Raw genomic sequence first — 24,681 nt, forward strand, 5'->3', positions numbered from 1 at the left:
TAAGAGTATTTACTCACGTATTCAGCAAACAGACATTGAGTGCCTCCTGTGTTCATGTACCTCACTAGATGGCAGAGGGAGATACAATGATGAATAAGGCATGGTTCCTGCCCTCAGGGGGCTGATAGTCAGGTGGGAGGGGATTAAGTGTCCAATTACAATAGGAGATAGAGAGGAGGCAGAGGCAGAACTGCAGGGAAACTACTTCTAGTTAGATGGGGGAGGCAGGAATCGGGAAGTGCTTTGTAGAAGAGGGAGCGGTTGATTCATCTCTCAAAAGACGTGTAGGGCAGGGATTGCAAACTTGGTTGCAGTGGGGACCTAGTGAGATCAGTGACTAGAGAGCTCCTGGCCTGTCTAAAGAGGCTGGCTGGTTCCGTGTTGCCAGATCTGTCCATTTTCAAGAGATGCTGTGTTTTAGTTGGGATGTATTTGGACTCTAAGTAACAGATGTCCAATTAAGAACAGTTTATCATCTCACATGGCAAGAAATCCAGAAGCAGGTTGTTCCATGGTATGTTCAACAGATTTGCATCACCAGGACTCTGGCTTAGCTTGTGTCTCCCTTCCCACTACTCCCCCTCAAGGCTGCAAAATGGCTGCTGTAGCTCCAAGCATCATCATGTTCTCACAAGACAGCAGTGTTCAAGGCAGAAAGGATAAGGGTGAGGGATAAGAGATCATTGCTTCTTATATTTTTTTCTCTCTTTTTATCAGGACATTCTTTCCATTTTGTATCATTAGACAGAACTGGATCACAGGCTCTAGAAGACCCCTTCTAACTGCCAGTACCCTTTGAACACCGTGGCTTTGTCTAAAGAATTTTCAGCCTCATGAATCCTATACGTCCAGGGTAGAATCCAGGAGACTCTTTTTTCCAGCCTCCTTTCAAATATTTGAATTTTTAGTTTTGGAATTTCCATTTAGTCCTTTATTGTTCTTTTATAGTTTCTGTTTCTCTATTGGGATTTCTTATTTGTTCATTCAATATGAGCAAATTTTCATTTACCATCTTGAGCATAGTCATAATAGCTGCTTTAAATCTTTGTAATTCTAACATCTGGAGCATCTAATTCACTACATGGAAAATTAAGTATGAAAGTGAACATTTACTGAGAATGAGTCAAGAAATCATACCAAGTAAATACCAGGGCTCTTTGTCCTAGATCTCTTTAGGATATTTTCCAGAACTGTTCATGTAGAATTGCCTGCTGATTGCAGCCTGGCTTCCCTACCTAACCTAGAACACTCGCAGGGCCGTGCAGGTGAGGTGTCCTGGAGCTTAAGCTTCATGAGCTTTAAGGTCAACTGGTTTTTGACATATAATAAAACTGTTTTCTGCTCAAACAGCCAGAGCCTGTTTCTGTTGCTGTGGCTCACCACCATGGGATGACGTGGTTCCTCCACTGGGGTGGACCCACTTTCCCTAGGCAGACACCAGGACGAAACCAGCGTTCCCTTCCTAGGGAAGAAGGGGAGCATGGCTCTTGGATAGGCAGCCAGCAGAATCTCTTGTAGCCAGAATACGGATGTTTATGTGAAATCTCCTGTTGGTAACTAATTCTGTTAAAAAACAAAACCCAAAAAACCCCCACTGTGAACCCATCTGCAGACTATTTGACTGTAGATAGAATATAGTTCTACTGGTTTGCAGCCCTGGGCATAGCCCTGGCTGTGGAGAGATTCCAGGGAAGCCAGGAGCAGCGAGAGTGGGGCTTCCTTTAAGGGGCCGAGTAGGAGATAAGACTGGACGTTTCGGGCCAGATCTTGGAGGACAATGGGGGCCATTACAGGTGTAGTGAAGCTTCATTAATATTTGGCAAGACCAGGACAGATTGTTGTTGTCGTTGTTGTTATTTAGATATAATTCATGTACCATATAATTCACCCTTTCAAAGTATATGATTCAGTATGATTCACAGAGCTGTCCAACCATCACCACTATCTAATTCTGGAACATTTTCATCACCCCCCAAAAGAAACCTCAGACCTCAGCAGTCACTGCCCACTCCCCACTCCTCCCAGCCCCTGGCAACCTCTAATCTACCTTCTGTCTCAGTGGACTTGCTTATTCTGGACATTTCATGTAAATGAAATGAGACAACATGTGACCTTTTGTGCCTGCTTCTTTTACTTAGCATAATGTTCTCAAGGTTCATGCATGTCGTAGCATTCCTTTTTACGGCCGAATAATATTGCATTTTATGGCTGTACCACATTATATCCATTCATCAGTTGATGGACACTTGGGTCGTTTCCACTTTCTGGCCCTTGTGAGTAACACTCCTGTGAACATTCGCACAACAAGTGTTCATGGGGACATATGTTTTTAGTGCTCCCTGGTATATGCTTAGGAGTGGAATTGCTGGGTAATACGGTGGCTCTATGTTTAACCTTTTGAAGGACTGCCAAACTATTTCCTGAAGTGGCTGCGTCATTTTACATTCCCACCAGCTGTGTCTGAGGGTTCCAGTTTCTCCACATCCTTGCCAACATCTGTTACTGTCCGTCTCTTGATAATAGTCATACTAGTGGGTGTGAAGTGATATCTCCTTGTGGGTTTGGGTTTGCATTTCTCTGATGACTAAGCATGTTGAGCACCTGCTCCTGTACTTGTTGGCCATTTGTATATCTTCTTTGAGGAAGTATCTCTTCAAATGCTTTGCTCATTTTTTGATTGGATTGTTTGTATTTTTTTGTTGAGTTGCGTTCTTTATATACTCTGGATATTAGACCCTTACCAGATGTGTGATTTGCAAATGTTTTCTCCCACTTTGTGGGTTATCTTTCCATTCTCTTGACGGTGGCCTTTGATGCACAGAAGCTTTTAATTTTGATAAAGTCTAATTAGCTGTTTTTTTCTATTGTTGCCTATACTTTGATGTCAAACAAGACACCACTGCCTAGTCCGAGGTCATGAAGATGTTCCCTTATGCTTGTTTGTTTTTTTAAATTTAGTTTATTTATTTATTTATTTTTGGCTGCATTGGGTCTTTGTTGCTGCGCGCGGGCTTTCTCTAGTTGCGGCGAGCGGGGGCTACTCTTCGTTGCAGTGCGCGTGTTTCTCATTGCGGTGGCCACGGGCTCTAGGCGCGGGCTTCAGTAGTTGTGGCTCGCGGGCTCTAGAGCGCAGGCTCAGTAGTTGTGGCGCACGGGCTTAGTTGCTCCACGGCATGTGGGATCTTCCTGGACCAGTGCTTGAACCCGTGTCCCCTGCATTGGCAGGCGGGTTCTTAACCACTGCACCACCAGGGAAGTCCCTCTGTTATGTTTTATTCTGAGAATTCTGTAGTTTTAGCATTTCCATTTAGGTCTTTGATCCATTTTGAGTTGATTTTTGTATATGGTGTGAGATAGGGGTACAGCTTCAGTCTTTTGCATGTGGATATCCACTTGTCCCAGTACCATTTGTTGAAAGACTGTTCTTTCCCACAGTGAGTTATCTTGGCACCCTTGTTGAAAATCAGTTGACCATGGATGTACGAGTTTATTTCTGGACTCTCAGTTCTATTCCATTGAGATATATGTGTGTGCGTGTGTGTGTGTGTGTGTGTGTGTGTGTGTGTGTGTGTATACACACACATATTTGTTTTTATGCCAGTACTGCAAATTCTTGATTACGGTAGCTTGTAGTAAGTTTTGAAATTGGGAAGTGTGAGTTCTCCAACTTTGCTCTTTTCAAAATTGTTTTTGCTATCCTGGGTCTCTTGTATTTCCATATTAATTTTAGGATTGGCTTATTAGTCTCTGCAAAAATGACAGCTGGGCTTTCGATAGTGATTGTGTTGAATCTGTAAATGACTTTGAGTGTTACTGCCATCTTAATAATATTGAGTCTTCTAATCCATGAGCAGGAGATATCTGTCCATTTATTTAGATCTTCTTTAATTTCTTTCAAGAATGTTTTGTAGTTTTCAGTGTACAAGTCTTACACTTCTTTTGTTAAATTTATTCCTAATTATTTTATTCTTTTTGATACTATCGTAAGTGGAATTCTTTTCTTCCTTTCCTTTTCAGATCATTCCTTGCTAGTGTGTAGGCGTACAACAGATTTTTGTGTATTGACCGTGTATCCTGCAACCTTGCTGAACTTGTTTATTAGCTCTAATAGTTTGGTTTTTTTTTTTTTTTATGGCAGAGTTTGGTTTTGAAAGCAAACATATTCTTGTGCAACTAATTGCTGGCGAGAAATGACCTCATGTTTCTCTAACAAACATGTTTTGGCTGTGCTAGTGTAGGACTGGCCAGTAACCCAGTGCCAATCATACTGACCAGGCAGCAGTGCCTGGAGAAGAGCAGCTCCGTCAGTGAGATCGAAACACTTTGGAAGAGAAGTAAAACAGGTGTAGCTTCTTTCCCGCTGGTTTCCAAGACAGTGTGGTTCCTTCTGACCTACTCATTCCATTCCCTGCCAGCTTCTGTGATAGTTGTGTGGGAGGGGGACAATATAACAAAATAAAAAGACCCTGGCCAGTACATTCTTTGGATGTTTTTTAAGTGGGCGAGAAATTTAGCTCTCAGAACAAATTCCTTTTGTTTTCATGAGCAGTGTCTTTGGACACTTTGTCCTTCCTCACTTGGTCACCATGCTTTTCCCTTTGTCCCCAGAGCTCCAGGGTCGTAATTTCTCTTGGGCGAGCCCCGTTTTGCGGATGGCTTTCCTTTCTGTCATTGCTTGCTTGCATCCTCTCTCCTCCTCTTTCTCAACCTTCCTTCCTTCCTCCCTCCCAGATAATATCTATAAGATAGCTTCTTGTAAAAAGAATAACACAAACCAAAAGATGACCAATAAACTCACTAGCCAATGGAACCCGATTTTATTTTTTCAAAAGTACCCTAGGTACCAAGTGCTGAAAATTCAAATACAAGAGAAAGGTGCAAAGTGAAAAGCGAACGCCTCCCTCCCTGCCCACTCCCCACGGCCCCTTCCTCTCCCCAGGTGCTCATTATTAACAGTTTCTCGTGATGATTTCCAGGAACAGAATTAATGCACAATCCACATAATGTATGTTTTTATATTTACAGGTTGTATTTACACCATCTTTCTTCCGTCATTTTGGTATTCATCTGAAATTGCCTCCAGTGGAGAGTTCCTCTTCTAAGAGTTTCCCAGCTCTCTCCCTGGGTGTCAGGAGAGGCCGCAGCCCACATAGCACAAGTTGGACAGGGTTTTCTCCAAAGTCGGGGGCGGGGGGGGCTCCTGGAGGTAGATGAGCCCCCAGGGTGTGAAAAGAAAACATTAACACTTATATTTACATTTAAACTCATGTTTTAAAAAAAACAGTTTTGTTGAGGCATAATCGACATACATTAACCTATACACATTTAACGTGTACAACTTATACACGAAACACAGGTATATACCCATAAAACTGTCACCACAATCAAAAAATAATATCCGTTGTCCCCTGCCCCCCAGATTTTCTTGTGCCTCTTTGTAATCAATTCACCTCTCTCCCCTTTTGTCCCTAGGAAACCACCGATCTACTTTTTGTCGCTCCAGATTAGTTTGCGTTTTCTGTAATTTTATATAAATGGAGCCATGCAGTAGGTACTCTTTTTTTTTTTTTTTTTTTTTTGGTCTGGCTTCTTTCAATTACTTTGAAATTCACGCATGCTATTGTGTGTATCAATAGTTTATCCCTTTCAATAGCCGGGTGGTATTCTGTTGCGGGGGCAGTACCACAGTTTGTTCATCCAGTCACCTCTTGGTGGATGTTTCGGTTGTTTTCAGTTTGGGGGCTATTAAAATAAAGCTGCTATAAACATTGTTATGCAAGTCTTTGTGGGGAGGTCCCTTAGGGTAAACATCTACAAGTGGATAGGCTGGGTCATACGATAAATGTGTGTTTACGTTGTTAAGACATTGCCAAACTATTTTTCTCTAAGTGGTCATACCATCTCCACCAACGGTGTGGGGGAGTTCCAGTTGCTCCACATCTTCCCTACCACTTGGTATAGTCAGTCTTTTTAAGAAGTATGTAGCGATAGCTCATTGTGTTTTAATTTGCATTTCCCTAAAACCTGATGATCTTTGCATAGGCTTATTTGCCATCTGTATATCTTCTTTTTTTTTTTAATAAATTTTATTTATTTATTTATTTATTTATTTATTTATTTATGGCTGCGCTGGGTCTTTGTTGCTGCACGTGGGCTTTAGTTGCAGCTAGCAGGGGCTACTTTTTGTTGCGGTGCACGGGCTTCTCATTGCAGTGGCTTCTCTTGTTGGGGAGCACGGGGCTCTAGGTGCGCGGGCTTCAGTAGCTGTGGCTCGCGGGCTCTAGAGCGCAGGCTCAGCAGTTGTGATGCACAGGCTCAGTTGCTCCGCGGCAACTCCGGGATCCTCCCGGACCAGGGCTCGAACCCATGTCCCCTGCCTCGGCAGGTGGATTCTTAACCACTGCGCCAGCATGGAAGCCCCATATAGTTTGTGCTTTTTACATCATATTTAAGAAATATTTGTGAAATGTGTGTTACTGAGCTCTTTTCCTATTTTCTTCTAAAAGTTTTATAATTTGGTTTTATAATTTATAATTAAAATAAGTTTTATAACTTATAATTAGCCTTTCATTTAGGTCAGTGATCCATTTCCAGTTAATTATGTTTATGGTGTAACTTAAGGTTAATTTTTTTACATATGGCTATCCAGTTGTTCCAACACCATTTGCTGAAAAGATTATCCTTTCTGAATTGAATTACCTTGGCACCTTTATCAGAAGTCAGTTGATCATGTGTGTGTGGGTCTGTTTCTGAACTCTATTCTGTTTCATTGATTTTTTGTTTGTTTTATTGATTTTTATGTCTTGATTACTGTAGCTTTATAAGTGTTGAAATCAGATAGTTTGAATTCTTCAACTTTGTTCTTTTTCGAAGTCGTTTTGGTTCTTCTAGGTCCTTTGCATTCTCATATAAATTTTAGAATGAGCTTGTCATTTTCTATAAAACAAAACAAAAAAAATACCGCTGCAATCTTTATTGGGATTGCACTGAATCTATACACCAATTTGGGGGAAATTGACAGTATTAAGTCCTCCAAACCATGAACATGGGATATCCTTCCATTTATTTGAATCTTCTTTAGTTTCTTTCAACATTTCAGTATACAAGTCTTGCAGTTCTTCTGCTAAATTTATTCCTAAATATTGTATTTTTTGATGCTATTGTAAATGGAATTGTTTTCTTAATTTCATTTTCAAATTATTCATTTCTAGTGTACTGATATACACTTGATTTTTGCAGATTGACCTTGTATCCTACAATCTTAATAAACTTGTACTTTGCTGATAATTTTTATCAGGAATGTATATTGGATTTTGAGATAATTATATGGTTTTTCTTCGTTAGTCTCTTAATATGGGGAATTACACTGACTGATTTTCAAATGTTTATTCCTTCATCCTTGCATTCTGGAATAAATCCTATTTGGTCATGATATATTAATTTTTTATGTATTGTTGGATTCAACTTGGTAAATTTTTGCTGAGAACTCTTACATTTATGTGCATGAAGGATATTTGTCTGTACTTTTCTCTTTCTGGTTCTGGTATCAGAGTAATGCCGGTTTCATAGAATATGTTAAGAAGTATTCCCTCCTCCTCAATTTTCTGTAAGAGTTTGTGTAGAACTGGTATTATTTCTTCCTTAAATGTTTGGTAAAATTAGCCAGTGAAGCCATCTGAGCTTTGTTTCATTGTGGGAAGATTTTAAACTACAAATCTGGTTTTTAAAAATATATATATGGTTATTTATGATATCTGTTTCTTCTTAAGTAAGCTTTGTTAGTTTGTGTGCATTCATCTTAATTGTCAAATTTATTGATATAGACTTTTTCATAATATTCTCTTATTATCCTTTTTTAAAATTTATTTATTTATATTTTATTTTTGGCTGCATTAGGTGCGTGGGCTTCAGTAGTTGTGGCTCGTGGGCTCTAGAGCGCAAACTCAGTAGTTGTGGCACGTGGGCTTAGTTGCTCCGAGGCATGTGGGATCTTCCCGGACCAGGGCTTGAACCCGTGTCCCCTGCACTGGCAGACGGATTCTTAACCACTGAGCCACCAGGGAAGTCCTTATTATCCTTTTAATGTCCGTTGAATCAATGATGATGGTCTCTTTCTCATTCTGATATTGGTAATTTGTGTTTCTCTCTACTTCCAGATCAGTCAGGTCACAGGTTTATCAACTTTATTGATCTTCTCAAAGAACTAGCTTTTGGTTTCATTTATTTTCCTTATAGTTTTTTGTTTCTATTTCACTGATTTCTGCTCTTACCTTTATTTCCTTTCTTCTGCTTGTTTTGGGTTTGATTTGCTTCCCTCCCCACCGCCCCCCCCCCGTTTCTTAAGGTGGAAACTTAGATCACTGTAGCTCATGTTAAGTTCTCTTTTTAATATGTTATATCACATACATATTAGTATCACTGTGCAATTACATAGCTTATAAATGTGTATTTGTTGGAGGTATAACTTAAAAAATTTTAATGACAGATGTGTACCATCAAAAAAGTTTGAAGACCAGCAGACCCAAATGAGAAGGAAATCCAAAAAAGAGGGGATATATGTGTATGTAGAGCTGATTCACTTTGCTGTACAGTACAAACTAACACAATATTGTAAAGCAACTATACTCCAGTTAAAAAAAAAAAGTTTGGAGACCAGCAAAAGCATTCTTTGATTGGAGCTCTGGGCAGACTCATTATTGGAAATTTTGAGCAGCGACATATCATGGGAACACGGGGATGCATGATTGGTGATGGTGTGTAGGATGGGGTGGATGGAGTGGAGACAGGGTGTCCGACAGTCACTCCCTTGGCAAAACCCTGCAGCAGCGTTGGAGTGGCATCAGGACACAGGTGGAACTGGGCAGTCAGATGCCCAGTTCTCACCTGAGGGGCCAGCACTGAGCACCAAGGATTGTTTTCAGAGTTAGCAGCAATTATGTATGTGAAACACCTGGTGTACAGGGGACACTCAAAATGATAGCTGTTATCAAAACAAAAATGTACTTCTTTATAAATCAGAGATCATTAGATAAACTGAAGGAACTAAGCAGCACAAATGTTCTAAATACTGTCTGTACCTCTTCTTAATTTTTGTAGTTCTGTTTTGGCCATTTATCTCTCAGACTATTCTCAGCTGGTTGGTTTTTGTTTTTCTTTTTGTTTCCTCACATGGTTTTTAAGCAGTCAAAAACCCCTTAGTCTATAAGATCCAGTTGAGGCTTTCTACTCTTCGCGCTTCGCGGTCTTACAAGGAGTTGTCCTCCCTTCACCTGATCTGTCTCCCGTGGTGGGCGGGGCAGTCTCCAGCTGGAGTGGCAGGAAGCAATCCATCCAGAGCCCCTGGAGCCTCCCGGAGTGGAGGCCCAGCCTGTGGACAGTGGCCCCTCAGGGCTCCACACGGCCTTGTTATTCGTGGATCACACACGTGCAAGGAGCACTTACGTGCCAGGCCCAGGGCCCACTCTGTGCTCATGTGTGGGTGCCCTTCACTTCTGAACTTCACAGGGCAGGTGCCTCTATCCCCAGGCCCCGAGAGTCAGGCCGGGATCCAGGTCTGCCGCCCCAGCACCCTGGTGCTGCGAGAGTGTTGTGTAGACCCACATGGGCAGGAAGACACGTTGAGGACCACCCGGGAGATCCCCACCCGGCACCAGCTCCCTCGGAACTGTGAACTGTCGTTGGCTCAGCGCGGCCCCTCCAGAGCCCTCAACTGGAACACGACAATAACAGTAATTCAGCTTCATAATTGATCCTCATTTTTGAAACATGTTATTGTCTGTGGTGATGATAAAAGTAGTTTCATTAAGGATAAGAGCTAACATTTCTAGAGAGCTCGTGCCAGGCACTGAGCCCAGGGCTTTGCCAGTCTCATTCAGTCACCGCAACCATCCAACAAGTAGATACTATTATTTTCCCATTTTACAGATAATTAAGGGGCTGGAAAGCCTGAGCTTCATACTCTCTGTATGGAGTGCACAGTTTCCTATGTGGTCAGCCTGACCCCCCAGTCCAGCTCATTTTATCTTTTTCTCTGTCTTGCTCTCTGTGCTCCGGCCTCACTGACCTTCTTTCCCCCACCCCCGATCTGTCCTCCTGCTGCAGGGCCTTTGCATGTGCCGGTCTCTCCACCCAGGATCTCTCTTCCCTCCTCCCAGCAGCTCCCTGGCTTTTGCCTTCTTCACTCCACCTCTTCCTTGGGCTCACACGGCCTCTCTAGCATTGCCTCCTGAGGGAGGTCTGCACTGCCCCCGCTCCCACCCCCCATCCAGCCCCACCTTCCTCTACTCCCACTATCCCTTTCCCACTCTTTGTGGCTCTGGTTATAGCTGATGTGTGGATTCTTTGATTCATATTGTCTCTCCCGATGGGCTGTGAGCCCCAGAGCTCAGGGACCATGTCTTTGCTCGTTTTTGTTGTACCCTTCACTTGCGTTCCTGGCAGCTCCATGAGCTGAGTACACAGTAGGACGCGGACTATATCCGTTGAATGAGTGGCCACGTCTCCGGGACCGTGTGTGTTGCCCACAGCAGACGTCAGCATCTCTCCCCACCAGGTCCTCTGAAACCCTGCGGTCAGTCAGCTGGGGAGCTGCCTGTCTGCTCCTCCAAGGTCAGGACACGGGGTCCGCGAGCCCTGTGGGGACCAGCATGCGTGCGTTACCCCAGCTCAGCGGGCATCTCCCTGCTCCCTGGACCTTTGACTCCGACCCACCACCTGCACAGCCGGGTCACGGGGTGCCGCTCCGTGAGCTGCTGGGCGCAGGTAGCTTTGCTCTCCCAGAACACACATAGAACAGTACCTGGCACAGGATTTTTTTCAACGCCCACGTGGTCGTGACGTGCAGCCAGGCTGAGAAAGGCTGGGAGCGAGGCTGTGAGCCCTGAGAGTGACGGGGAACTGGGGCTGCCTTCCTTTCATTCCTCCCTCTCCCCCGCCCGCATTATCAGCCAGAGCAAGTGAGGATGGGCCCCAGGGTGCCGCTCTGGAGTGAGGGCCATGGCTTTCCTTAGCTCAGTGGTTTCCAAATTTGGCTGGTATTAGAGTCACTTGGGACTTCTTAAAAATTCCAGAACCCAAGCCACACCCACGCTAATTAAACCACAGTCACTGGGGGGTGGGACACAGGTGGCAGCAATTTTTGAAGCTGCTCCCTAAGTGATTCCAAACTGTACAGACAAGTCTGAGGACCACTGCATCAGGTTCTTAGCTGGGCCCCTGATCCAGAACATACAGCAGACACCACCTTCCCTTAGACTGTCTGCTGCCCAAGCTGCTGTGTGTGGAGACCTTTTCTTCTGTTGTTGTTGTTGTTGTTTTTGGGGTTTGTTTTTTTTTTTTTTTTTTTGGCTGCGTTGGGTCTTTGTTGCTGTGCACCGGCTTTCTCTAATTGTGGTGAGCGGGGGCTACTCTTTGTTGCGGTGCGTGGGCTTCCCATTGCGGTGGCTTCTCTTGTTGTGGAGCACAGGCTCTAGGTGCGCGGGCTCAGTAGTTGTGGCTTGCGGGCTCTAATACGCAGGCTCAGTAGTTGTGGCGCACGGGCTTAGTTGCTCCGTGGCATGTGGGATCTTCCCGGACCAGGGCTCGAACCCGTGTCCCCTGCATTGGCAGGAGGATTCTTAACCACTGCGCCACCAGGGAAGTCCCTGGTGTCTTCTGTTTCATTTTATTCCAGAGGTCAGGACCATGCCCAAAACTGCAGGTTCAGAAATCCAAAGTGAGAGAGAACCGGTGGGCCATGGATTCAGGGACGTTACTGGGACGTCTTTGGTTGAGTCTGAATCAGTCTCAAATTCTTGCTTTTGAAACTTGAGAGGGTAGTTTGCTGCTGCCTTCCTGAGTCACACTGAAGGGGCCTTGCATCCTTAAAAACAACCCAAGAATGTGTACTAAAGTAGCAAAGTGAGGAAGTAGCTGCCTGGAGGTGAGACACAATAGCTGGGCCTCTGGCAACCACCCTGGGCTGCCAGGTGGTCTTGAGAAGGCGGGGCACCTGCTGAGAACGGTGGGGCAGCACCGTCACCCAGGCTCCCACAGATCAGTCGGCTCCCCACTGCGTGGCCGCCCACTCCAGGCTGCTTTGTCATCAGAGAGGAATAAAACTCTAGCTTATTAAGCCCAGGTGGGTTTTTGTTTTGTTTGGGGGCTTTTTGTTATTTGCAGCCGAATCTAATTCTAGAGGATACCGTGGATTCAGTGGTTTGGCTCAATGCAGGTCTCACACACCCTCAGCTCGTGGATCAACGGACCAGGGGCTGACAGAGCCTCGTGTGTGTGTGTGTGTGTGTGTGTGTGTGTGTGCGTGTGCATGTGCGTGTGTGTGTGTGTGAATGGGTGGTATGTGCACGCATCTGTGTGGTGGGGCGTGTCGGTACATGTGTGGGGATGTGTGTGAGTAGCGTGGTGTGTGGTGTGTACGTGTGGCTGTGGAGGGCGGGCGGATGGGTGTATATATGTGTGTGGTGGGGGGGGGGGTGTGGAGGGGTGGGTGCCCACTGCGTTACATGCAGCGAGGTAGGCAGGGAGGCTGTAGGGCCCCGTGGGGAGGGCCTGAGCTCCGGGGGAATGGCAAGAAAAGGGAAAACAAGGGGCCAGCAGGGTGGGTTGCCCAGCAGAGAAGGAACAAGAAGGAGATTAGGAAGAAAGCAGGCGGCGCAGGTCTGGAGGGGGAGCCAGGGGGCGTGAGAGGCCGGAGCGGCAGCGAGTGGGTCTGGGTCGGGGCGGTGCTCTGTGGGGAAGCCGTGAGGGGCTCTGTCCCGTGCTCATGCTGCAGCTGGGGCAGCGGAATGTGTGTGTTCTTGAAATGTGGGCTGGGTAGGATTTTGTGTTTCTACCACACACTCGGATCATCCCTCTGATAACGTCTCCTTCGCCCTTCGTCCTACCCCACAGACGGCTGGGTCTGTGGGCCGGACCCCTCCCCTCCCCTCCCAGGCCTCTCTGGCCCTGTCCCCGTCCCCTCCCGCCGTCCCCCACCCCTGGGCCTGGCACCAGCTCCAACACGCTGGGCTCCTGACTGGACCCAGGTCTCTACAGGGCTCTTCCGCCTGCCCGTAGCATCGCCCTGCGTCACCCTGACCCCTTTCCTTCCCCGCCACTTACACACCCTGGCACGGCATGTTTATTTTTCGTGAGCGTTGTCTGTTTCCTCACGAAACCTTCAGCTCCATGACACCAGAACTTTAATCGCCTGCTGTTCACTTGCTGTTTGTTGACTGAATAACAGGGTTTTTTTTTAAATTATTTATTTATTTATTTATTTAATTTATTTATGGCTGTGTTGGGTCTTCGTTTCTGCGCGAGGGCCTTCTCCAGTTGCGGCAAGTGGGGGCCACTCTTCATCACAGCGCGTGGGCCTCTCACTATGGCAGCCTCTCTTGTTGCGGAGCACAGGCTCCAGACACGCAGGCTCAGCAATTGTGGCTCACGAGCCCAGTTGCTCCGCGGCATGTGGGATCTTCCCGGACCGGGGCTCGAACCCGTGTGCCCTGCATTGGCAGGCAGACTCTCAACCACTGCGCCACCAGGGAAGCCCTGAATAACAGTTTTAAATGACTAGGGCCAGAGCTGATTGACTAAAGCCCATGATGTAGAACAAGTTTAAGTCTAAATACAAGAGTGCTGAGGGGAGTTAAGTAGTCAGAGTTGGGAGGATGAGAAACCATACGATTTTAAGCCTCCCCTAAATGTTATGAGCCCCACCCACACTCGGGTGTGTGATGGGTCGGTAGCTTGCGTTCCTTTGGGAACCAGCACCCCCGTTACAGCTGACGGGGGAGTCCGCCTGCTGTGGCACTGAGGGGTCTCAGACGGTGACAGAGAATCAGGACCCAGTCAGATGGCGCCTGCAACACCCAGAATGCTCCTTAGCAACTCAGTTTGGGGGCGGGGAGGGGGAGGACAGGGACAGATGTCTGAAGACTCCGCTCCCCTAAGGCCCAGGATGGGACCTGGTGGGTGTGAAGAAGGGGTGAGGAGGCCCGGGCAGGGGTGCTGGCATGGCCGGTGCTGGGGAGGTTCTCGGGATGTGTGTGGTTTTCCCATTCTGTGCAAATGGTGCCAGGAGAGTGGGTTACGTGAAACAAAGCAGCTTCGGAGTCGCAGATGGAAAAGTCACTTTTATTTCAGACCTGATGCCTTTCTTCCCCTGACTTCCCCCGAAGCCTCAGTTCCATCCCAGGAGAGCTTTCAGGCTCACAGTTAATAAACAGAGCCCAGATGCACGGGGCCGTTGGCGCTGGCATTGGACACGGCCCAGGGCCCTGGTGCTCCCCCGGGGGATCACCTCAGATGACTGTGCTGTGGGCGTAGAGGAGCTGAGTTCGCGAGACTTTTCTTCTGTGTCAGCTCTCCAGAAAACCCTCCTTCGGGGCAAACCGTGCTCGGGAAAAGCTGAGCGCATGGCCTACTTACGGGCAGCGTTAATTACGGGCTCTCGGGTGCCTGTCCTCACTTAACCAAATTCCCGGGCTGTCAGATGGGGACTGATTTACCCCGAGGTGACCCAGGCCCCTTTCTCTGACCACTCCTGACACCTCAGCCCGGGTGGAGCGGGGGTGTGGAGTGATCGCCGGGGAGGCGCAAGGAGAGGGGCCGAGGCCAGCCTGGGCCTCTGGCCGGCGGGGTCCGCACTGCTGCTGTCATGGGGCTTCAGGGCAACAGAGGCACCTGCGGGGGCCGCCGCGGGGAGCCGGGTCCAAGGCTGCGGGCAGGATGTCGCCGCCCAGCTGGGTCTCTGGGGCCTTGCCCTCGGTTGATTGTCTGGCCACACCGTCTTCCCCTCCCTGGCAAGGTCACCGGCCGCCCACACCGTCCCCCATGGCTCAGGCTCAGGGAAACAGTCCTCTCTCATTGTGTTTTGCAGCCTTCATTCTTCACAGCTCGTTTGTGAAGCGGGCAAGGGGTAGCATTACCTTTCTCGGACTTGTTAAGCTGCCCAAGAGGAAAAAAATAAACAAGAAGGTTTTTCCTCCTCCCAGAGTCTCATTACTTGTTGGGTGAGCCTCGACCCGTATACGTTTCCAGAGAGAGACACTCGATGCCGACCGGCCGAAGGCTCGTCCCTGGACGGGACTCAGACCCTCTGCCGGCCGTTCCACCGTCTGCTGGCTCTGCAGCCACACGGGACCGTTGCCGAGACATCTCAGCTCGTTTAGGATGCCCTGTTTCTTGCCTTGGGTCGCTGGATGTGCCATGCTCTTCCATGCTCTTTGTCATTTCTGTCCCTTTGCCGGGCGTGTGCTTCCCACCTGCCGTTCCACCCCCCCAGCCCCCGGTTAATTTCCTCTCCCCTGAGTAGGCTCCACACCTTTCAGTGGCTTAGATTTTTGCAGGAACACACTCTCTTGTATTTGTTTATCTGCCTGACTCCTCTCCCTCCTAGACTTGAGCTCCCTGAGGTCAGGGGTTCTACTGGGTCGCCTTTTTGTCTTTGGTGACATGGTGGGGTCCATCGAGGGGGGCCCTCAGGTGGGAAGGTTCAAGCCTGAGCTGCTCATGCGCTCCTGGCCCAGCTTCCACACTCTTGATTCCCACAACTCACCCGCTGTCAGATCCCTCATTTGCATTCTCAGCACTGCCAGCTTGTGACTTCTTTCCAGTTTCCCTCTTAGTCATGTACTGCTTGGTCAGGTTTGTGTAGGATGCTCTCCATTCATGTGTTCATTCATTCATCATTCATTCATTCATCCATCCATCCATCCGTCTACACACTGGCCACTCCTCTAGGCTCTGGGTGTGCAGGGATGAACAGCACAGACCTAGTCCCTGTCCACGTGGGATTTACATTCTAAGGGGGAAAGACAAACAAGAAGCAATCAGATCAATACATAAGATGATGTGGAGGAGTGAGAGGGTGGAGACGTGGGCTCTGCCTCTTGATGAGGCTGTGGACACCGCAGTGCAGAAGATCGGGACGCAGAGGTGCAGCCGTCGCTGGGAAATACGCTCCACCGCGTTGCCTTTGATTTCTCTATTCTCCTGCTTCAGAAAATATCCTTAAATAGCCTGACAGGAGAAAAGGCCCTCAGTCTGTAAGGTTTTTCCCCTTTGTTGATGTGGTTAGATTATCGTCCATGTCTTGTTAAGAGAGAATGTCCTCGAAGCTCGAGCTTGCTGAGAAGATGCATCCTGGGCTTCAAAGAGGGCCCCTGGCAGGGACAGTGGACCTGGGAGTGCCCAGACATTGCCGCCAAGGCGCTGTTGAGTCCGCAGTAGGTGCAGAGCTGGCCTCAGCCCTTGGTGGCAGAGAGCCCAGGGCCGCGGAGCCTGGTGTCTCCTGAGTCTTGCTGTCTTGAGGCCTCTGGTTCAGGACTTGGCATCTGGCTCAGCTCGGGGCAGCTCAGTGCCCCAACGGCTGCCTGGTGGAGATGGTCAGTGTGCCGTCCTCCCCGGTCCCTTGCACGTCAAGGTGGCCATAGCTTGAAGACAGGACAATGAATGTCCAGGTTCCCAGAGCGCCAGCAAGTATCTGAAACCACTGGTGGCTTCACCGCTCCAGATAACACCCGTGCTGCCCGAGGATGGGGCTACCAGCCCCGCTTGTGGGCGCCGTGCGGCCTGTCCTGCTGTGCCCGCCCTAACCCCCCGCCCTTCCTTGGCCTGACAGATGCGGACACGAGCTTGTGGTGCCCCTCGCTGCAAGAGGTCACGGCCGCGTTCCACAGCCTGGGTGCCCACAGCCCTGCTTTGCAGCCCCCGGGTCCCCTCCAGCACGGCGGGAGGTGAGTATCTCCCCCTCCTTGGTGTCCTTCCTCATGCGGTCCACAGCCACTGAACGCAGTTCAAACCCATCTAATCGTGTACATTAAATGTGTGTAGTACCAATTACACCTCAGGAAAAATGTAAAAAACAAAACAAAACAAAATATTACCCCCAAAATAGACTCTTCTAAACATATATCCATGCTAGGAAACACTAAAGTATTTCCTTTTCTGTAAATGTAATACGCCTGGCCGTTCATTGTACAAAGCTCCATTTTCATTATTGTTGGTGGTATCCAGCCTTGGCTCAATAAGCATTTTACGAGTTAGAGAAAGGAAAGATTTCCTCTGATGATTATTTTAAATTATGTGCTTTTTTTTTTTTTTTTTTTGGCCATGCTGTGCGGCTTGTGGGATCTCAGTTCCCCGACCAGGGATTGAACCCGGGCCACAGCAGTGAAAGCCCGGAATCCTAACCACCTGGCCACCAGGGAACTCCCAAATTATGTGCATTTTTTGAGGTTAAAAAAAAATGTTACCAAGCTCAGGCTCTAGCCCAAACGCTGAAGCACAGAGTCTGGGGAATCGCAGCACACAGGTACCCCTGAACATAGTTTCGCACCACGAATGAACGGCATGTGATACAGCCTCGAGGCGATGGGAAGAGCCAGGCACGGCTGAGTCTTGCTGCTCTGACTGGCATTTGTTCCCGCCTCTTCCTGACTCAGCTCTCGCCACCCCTCCTCTCCTAAGATGTGTCCCAATCTCTTTGGTCTGTCTCCAAGCCCCTCCTGGCACATTACCTAGTATCAACTCATGGCCAGCAAGGCACAATTTTACATGTAATTTCCACAGTGCTCCACTTTGTGTCATGGGTGCCCCCTTTGTGCCCTGGGCAGCGATGCTCATTTGTCCCCACCCTCTAGGGACAGAGCCGTACGATACATAGACGACTCGCGTTGGGTGGATGGGTTGTAAAGGTGTCAATTGTGGCACCTCCAAACTCTCTGTTGAGAGTTCTTTGAGCAGTTGGTTTGAGAACCCCAGACGGGCTGCTGCGTGGGAGTGGGAGCCCTCTCCCTCCTGCCGACAAGCCCTCAGGGCACCGTGGTGGGCGGATGTTTCTCTAGGGGAAGGCCAAAGCTTTCTTAAGAACCTGTTCCACGACTGTGTTTGGTAATTGTCTGCCAAACCAAACCAGACCAAACCACACTTGCTCTGCGGTAAATACCCTGCCCATGTGCCAGCCTGCTGTGAGCGATGGGGAGGGAGGTGAAGCTCCGCCCGCTTGCCTGCTGCTCACCTCCTGCTGTGCGGCCCAGTTCCTGACAGGCCTCGGACCCGTACCGGCCCGGTCCCGGGGGTTGGGGACCCCTGCTCTAGAGTATTCAGGGAACACCAGGAACATTCTGGTGTCTCTTCCACCAAGGGTGTGGCGTCCTTCACGGTTACATGGGCCACGAGAGAATCTTCAGGGCAGGCTGTCTTCTCTCTGTCGTCCTCCTCGGAGGCTCGTCCCGTGTCACTTGGTTCCACGTCAGGTGCTTCTCCGTTGACCTCTAGGGTTGTCACCATCTAAGGCTCTGCTGGCCGAACAGATGCCCTGCGGCTCCTCTGGGGTACCCACAAGCCTTGCAGTGGCCAAGACTGGAAATGAGGGCACATGTGGGCACACGGCTTGGCTGTCTTGCTCGTTGCTATGAGAAAGACAGGTCTTTCACCAGTTGTTCCTAATCTCAGATTTCCTTAAAACTCATCACCGTCTCATTGAATGCTTCAAGATTTCCTTCCAGAAGGAAACAGCCCTGCTGCTGCTGGACTGTGCACGTCGTCTGATGTTTGCCTTGTTGCAAATAGAGTAACCCTCTGCCCAGTGATAAGGCTGGGGAGGGAGAAGTCAGGAGGATATTTGGGGAAGAAAGGCCAGCAGAGGAGGGACCAGAACGTGAACACCGGATAGGAAGCAGGCGAGAGCCTCGGCATCCTCAGAGGGGGCCTGTGCCACTCGGCTATTCAGACACTCTTCGTCAGGTACCCCCGGTCTCACCTGGGAAGAGAGGGGGCAGTGGCTGGTCTTCCAAGGCTGCTCCCTGATTACAAAGCCCAGGTGAAGAGCCCTGGTCAGACCACAAGGCTGGCCGCTAAAGACCAGCAGCCTGCTGCTGTTGCCTGGTGCCAGAAGCCTTCATGCATTTGGTTCTCCAAGAGGGCAGCCTGATGCAGAGGCCAAAAGGGTCAATAAATGGCAGCTAATCCACTGAAAGGGGGCGTTTGGTAACTGGCCGCCTCGGGGCAGGGTAATTCGATCCAGGTAAAATTTGCTCCTCCCTCCCTCTCCGTTAGCTCAGCATCTATTCCTCTTCCTTGCATTGAGCTCGGTCACGCAGAGCCCAGATGACGGGTCTGGTTTGGTTTGGCGGTGCAGGCCTGAGGAGAGCACCCTGCCTGCAGCCCCCGTGGTGGGGCGCCCGACCCACTGCTGGGCTCTCGGTCATGGTGGTGGCAGTGCTCGTAGCTTCCCTTACAGTCTTCCCTCAGAGAAGGTGCAGAGGGACACTGTATTATTTTTTTTCAAACAATAATAGGGGAAAACAAATAGAGAAGCTGACATACTTCTCTTAAGAGTGCAGAACAATGTCATTGCAGCCCAAACTCCAGCTCCTGGCTGCTGGCCAAGGGCCGAGAGCCCTAACTCCGCCAAGCCTGTGTTGAGGCTGGGAGGCAGGGGTGGGATGAAGCTGCTTTGCAGGTGGAGTCTGGTGGTGGGACCCTCAACTTGCCCTTCACCTGCCGAGTCCTCTGGGAGAGGAGTGGGCTTATTAGGCTGTGAATTCCTCTTCTCCGAGGTGGAGGCCTGGGGATGAGCTGATGCCACGTCCCAGAACAGCAGTCACGATGCCGACGTCCCAGTCGAGCCTCAGAAAGGCAGGCCAGGGACGAGGACCCCGATTTGTTTCCTGCTGCTCCCAGCAGAGGCGGCACAAGGGGGGCTGTTCCCCTGTCCACTTGGGAAGGCTGGCCTTCCTGCCCAGCGAGGAGAGGCCTCTCGTCATAGCCACACTTCCCCTGCCCAGCTCAGAGACGACGCATCACCAGCGCACATTTTCTACACGCCTCCTCCCGCTGGCAGCACCAAACTCTCTGAAAGCCCACTCCTCTCGGGCAGAGTCACAAAGTCGGCTCTGAGGCTGCCCCCACCCTTCGGGAGATCTGAAAACATTCCCACCCACGCTTGCATGGCCCCGTGCGTGCTCACGGGCTGGTACAAACCAGAACTCCCCTGCACACACTGACGCAGGCCCAGCGTGTGCCCAGATGCGTGAGCGCCAGCCTCACCCGTTCGTACTCGGGCCCTAATAAATGCTAAAACCTGGAGGAACGTCTGATCCCAGCCCTGTCCCGCACCCCCTCCCAACTCTGGTTTGTTGACACCAATTTCCCGGGTGCCTAGAGATGGGTTTCTTTTTTTCCCCTCTGAGAAGCAGCACCAAGGAGTAAAGAAGAGCAGGGCCTTTTCACTGGAGCCTCCGGGACTGTGGCCGGGGTGGCCGCACAGGAGGCTGTTACTGTTGACAGTGTTGTTGTCGTCATGGGTGTCTTCATTTATAGAGAGGGCGCTGTTATCAGGAGCTCCAGGCCAGTTAGGAAGAGTGGAGGAGTGGAAGAGACAGCAAAGGGAGCCTTGTCATAAAGTCACCTTACTTATTTGAAACCAGCAATATACACTTGCCCAGAGAAGGAGCGTCATTTAGTGAGGGTGCCCCTGGTCAGTGTCTCCTCCAGGGAGCATGTGCCTGGGAGGCTTGTGCAGAGGGTGGTGTGGCTCTGCTGTCGGCTAGTGCCTCTCTCCCTGTAGGACTCTCGCCACCCTGAGTGTGACTCTGGTCTTTAAAGAGGGTGTTTTCAGTACGACCCTGGCCTCTAACTTCATCCAGGCTGTTTCCTCTCTAGGGGAAAACTGGCCATGCCGGGCTTGTCTGTGGACAGCATGGTAGTGGAACATCTTTGGAGGGGTTCTCGAGGACCACTTATACTCTAATTTCACCTTACTTGCAGATACTTTGGCGTCTCACCTGACGTAAGCTACAAAATAGTGTCCTTTTCAGTGCATGAGCAGACTCACCATAACTGTGTGGACAAAGAGTGCTTTTAAGGAGGACTTTTGGGGGGCAGTGGAGAATGATTTTCTGGTTTCCAAGTCCCAGAAAACTAAAGCTGGAGGCCTTGCTGGAGTGGCAGCATTGGGGAGCCAGCCCCCAAGAGGCCCCGGTGACCCCCCACCTCCTGTCATTCATCCCCTTGTGCTGCTGTCTGTCACCCGAAGTCAGTCTGGCCCGTGTGGCCTGGAGAAATCAGCAGAAGCGATGTCACCTCCAAGGTTAGGTTATGAAAGGCTGCAACCTCTGTCTCAGGAGGGCATCTCCTCTCTCTGAGGTCCCTCGCTTCAGGGGAAGCCGGGGCAAGTTGCAGAGCCCTGTGGCGAGGCCTGCACGGCAAGGACTGAGGCCAGTGACCCCTGAGTGAGCTGGGAAGCAGCTCCTCCCGCCCAGTCAAGCCTAAGCTGACAGCGGTGCCCCCACCAACGGCTTGGGGGCAGCCTCCCAAGAGACCCAGAGCCAGACGCGCCCGCCCTTCCCCGCCCCTCCACGCTGCTCCTGGATTCTTGACCCTCAGAAACTGCATAGAATAATACGTATTTGTTGTTTTTAAGCCTCTACATTTGGGGGTCATTTGTTACGCAGCAGTGGGTGACCAGCACACACAGGGCATCAGGGTCCCAGGCTGAATGGATCATCCACAGGCTCTCTGTTCTCCAGCAAGTGCGGCCTCCCTCTCTGCCTCACTTCTCCCCTTGAGCGCGTCTCCTCCTGTTTCCTTTCCTTTGTTTTTGTCTTACCTCAGTGAGCTTCAAAGTGAGGCTAGCCTGAGCCGGAGGGAGCAGCAGGACACCCCGCAGGAGACGGCCGTGGACAGCAGCCTGAGCTGCATCTGTAAGGTGAGCCCCACCCCTCCCTCTGCTCGCAGTGCAGTCCTGTTCAGCCTCTCATTCAGCGAATACTGTGCTGACTGCCAGGAGGGGTGCCACAGGAGCCCGTGCCCTCCACGCCTGCACCTGCGCCTGCCCCTGACGACCCCAGGGGCCTCGACTCCAGACCTCACTGTTTTTCTCAGTTCCTTCCCAGCGAGGCCCAGGGCTCACAGTGCCAGGGAGGCACCCCTGCCCTAGCGCCCTCTCTGCTCTCCAGTTCCTGACGCTGTGCGCGCTGGCCCAGCCAGGGGCCTACGCCGATGGGAGCCTCTTGGGCCTGATTGAGCTGCTGTGCCGAGCCGGCTTGGACGTGGGGCTCCGCCTGCTGCCCAAGACCGACCTCCAGCAGCTCCTGCTCCTGCTCCTGGACAACATCCAGGAGTGGCCGGGGAAGGTACGGCGGACCCCTGAGCCAAAGCCCAAGCCCCCAGCCTCACCACGAATGCTCTCTCATGGCCCCTAGAGCGCCCCAGGTGGGGACAGCGCTGCTCCCGCCCTTACCTGGCCTCCACGACCCACCCTCTTACTCTCCAGACTTCCCCAACCACCCCCCTCAGCCCGAGTGGGCTGGTAGGGAGGTCAGGGTGGAAGGCGGGGCACGCCACCCCCAGCCCACCTTGATGCCCGCTGTCCCCGCAGCTCCGGCCGCTGTGCTGTGCCCTGAGCCGGGCATCTGATCACCACCACAACCTGCTGGCGCTCGTGCAGCTCTTCCTGGACGTGACGCCCCGGAGCAGGTGGGTGCTTCTCCACCTCTGTCTCCCCACGTCTGAGGCTTATCCCCGCCCCTGTGCTCACCTGCCTGTGGGCCGTCCACAGCCCGCCCCATCAGTCCCCACAAACCTCCCCCTCCCGCCCAATGTCAAAAACCCAGGAGAAAGAACTAAAAATACAACTCACTAATGAGTTCATTACAAAGGGAAAAAAGCCTCATTTTCTTAACGTGGTCTTAGCAAAGCCGTCGCCTTGTACAGTTAGCCTCAGACCTGCAGCATCCCCACCCGCCCTTCTTTGCGGCTCCCTCCGCGGTCCTCGGTGGAGGGAGGGTTCCATCCGTCATTCAGACCTCAGCTGTGTGTTGTCTCTTGATCACTCCCCGCTCCCACCCCCCTCTCAAACTCTCCATTCATCCTTCTGTTTTATTTTCTGGACAGTATTGATCTCTGCCAGAAATTATCTTACTATTTGTTCCTGGTTCATGGCTGCCTCTCCTTGTCACCTCCAGGAGAGCAGGTCCCTTACTGGGGTCACTGCCATATCACCCCACATCCAGAACAGTGCCTGGCATGCTGTTGGCGCTTTGTGAGTTCTTTTCAAATGAACGAACAAGGTGAACAAACAAACTCAGCCCACAGGGAGATAAGACCCATTCGCTGGACCTGCCCCAGTCTCTCCCCTCTCCCCTCCTTCCTTCTCCCACTTGAGGCCACAGCCGCAAGGAGTCCCTTGCCCTTCCCTGTGCAGACCACTCCCCAGGTCCCCTCCTCTCCTCTCCAGCCCTCCGTCTGCAGCTCCTCCCACCTAGAATGACACCCCTTCTCACCCTTCCAACCAGGCCTGTCCTGGGCCCCCGCCAGGAAGACCCTTCACAGGCACCCACACAGTCACTCTCCACTGGGGCCGCCCCCCTGCAACTCCCCCCACCCCAGGGGAAGCTTCTGGGAGCAGGCTTGGAGTTCTGCTCAGACTCCTGTCCTCAGCAAACATCCCGAGTTCAACTTCAAGCCTAAGATGGGAAGCTCGATCTCTTTCCTGTGAACTGGAAGAGAGGAGGCCTTTCCACAGTCCTGAAAGGAAAGCTTTTGCTGTGTATTTGAAAGAACTGGGCTTCTCGAAGCTCTGTCTAAGACCTTTAGGTGATGCATGCATCAGAAATGGCAGTCCTAGAGGGCTTTCCCGTCCCCACCTCCTTATACCTGTTCATCCCGAAATCCTGTCCATTCTGCCTTCCACATCCTAAATCCTTGCTTCTAGTTGCCTCTCTATGTCAGCTCCACAAAAGCAGGGACCTCGTCTGGGTCACTTTAAATCAGCTACCTCCTTCCCGCCCCCTCCTGCTTTCATTTCACCATCTCTCACCTGGATGGTGGCAGTGGCATTCTGTCCCTGGCTCCTCCTTCAAAGGCTGTTTGCTCTGCAGGTACATGTGATTATCGTGTCCCTGCCTTGCCTTGCTTGCTGTCACCTGCACGGCCAAGTGCAAACACCTTAGCTTGGTCTCCAAGGCCCCATGTGGTCCAGCCCCAGTTTCCCATTTGCTCCAGCCAGGCCATGTGATCTGTATTTGTTCTACGTACTTTTATATGTATGTATATTTACATGTATGTAAATGTTTATAAATACAGGCAGACCGCATTTCACTGTGCTTCTTCGCTTTATTGCACTTCACAAATATTTTGGGTTTTTTTACAAATGAAGCTTTGTGGCAACCCTGCATCGAGCAAGTCTGTCAGTGCCATTTTTCCAGCAGCATTTGCTTACTTCGTGTCTCTGTGTCACATTTTGGTAATTCTCAGAATATTGCACACTTTTTCGTTATTAGGTTTGTGATGGTGGTCTGTGATCAGTGATCTTTGATGTTACTATTGTGAAAAGATTAGGACTCACTGAAGGCTCAGATGATGGTTAGCATTTTTTAACGAGGTGTTTTTTAATTAAGGTATATACACTGTTATTTCAGACATAATGCTATTGCATACTTAATAGACTACAGTATAGTGTAAACATCTTAAAAAATTTTTATTGAAGTATAGTTTATTTACAATGTTGTGGTTAATTTCTGCTGTGCAGCAAAGTGATTCAGTTATACACATATATTTTCTTTTTCATAATCTTTTCTCTTATGGTTTATCCCAGGATATTGAATATAGTTCCCTGTGTAGTAGTACCTTGTTGTTTATCCATTATATATATAATAGTTTACATCTGCTAATCCCAAACTCCCAATCCTTCCC

At 50.0% G+C, this 24,681-nt stretch overlaps 1 protein-coding gene across 1 annotated transcript in view; it reads left to right on the forward strand.

The window, feature by feature from the left end:
- The window catches only part of FAM178B (family with sequence similarity 178 member B), a 98,232-nt gene that overhangs the window by 36,265 nt on the left and 37,286 nt on the right, over positions 1-24,681 (forward strand). Inside the window, 4 exon segments of the mRNA XM_059943479.1 lie at positions 16,604-16,722; positions 21,605-21,694; positions 21,945-22,121; positions 22,367-22,464. Of these exon segments, the coding sequence (XP_059799462.1) occupies positions 16,604-16,722; positions 21,605-21,694; positions 21,945-22,121; positions 22,367-22,464 (484 nt within the window).

This window comes from Balaenoptera ricei, chromosome 13, assembly GCF_028023285.1.
Source record: "Balaenoptera ricei isolate mBalRic1 chromosome 13, mBalRic1.hap2, whole genome shotgun sequence".
Classification (NCBI taxonomy): domain Eukaryota; kingdom Metazoa; phylum Chordata; class Mammalia; order Artiodactyla; family Balaenopteridae; genus Balaenoptera; species Balaenoptera ricei.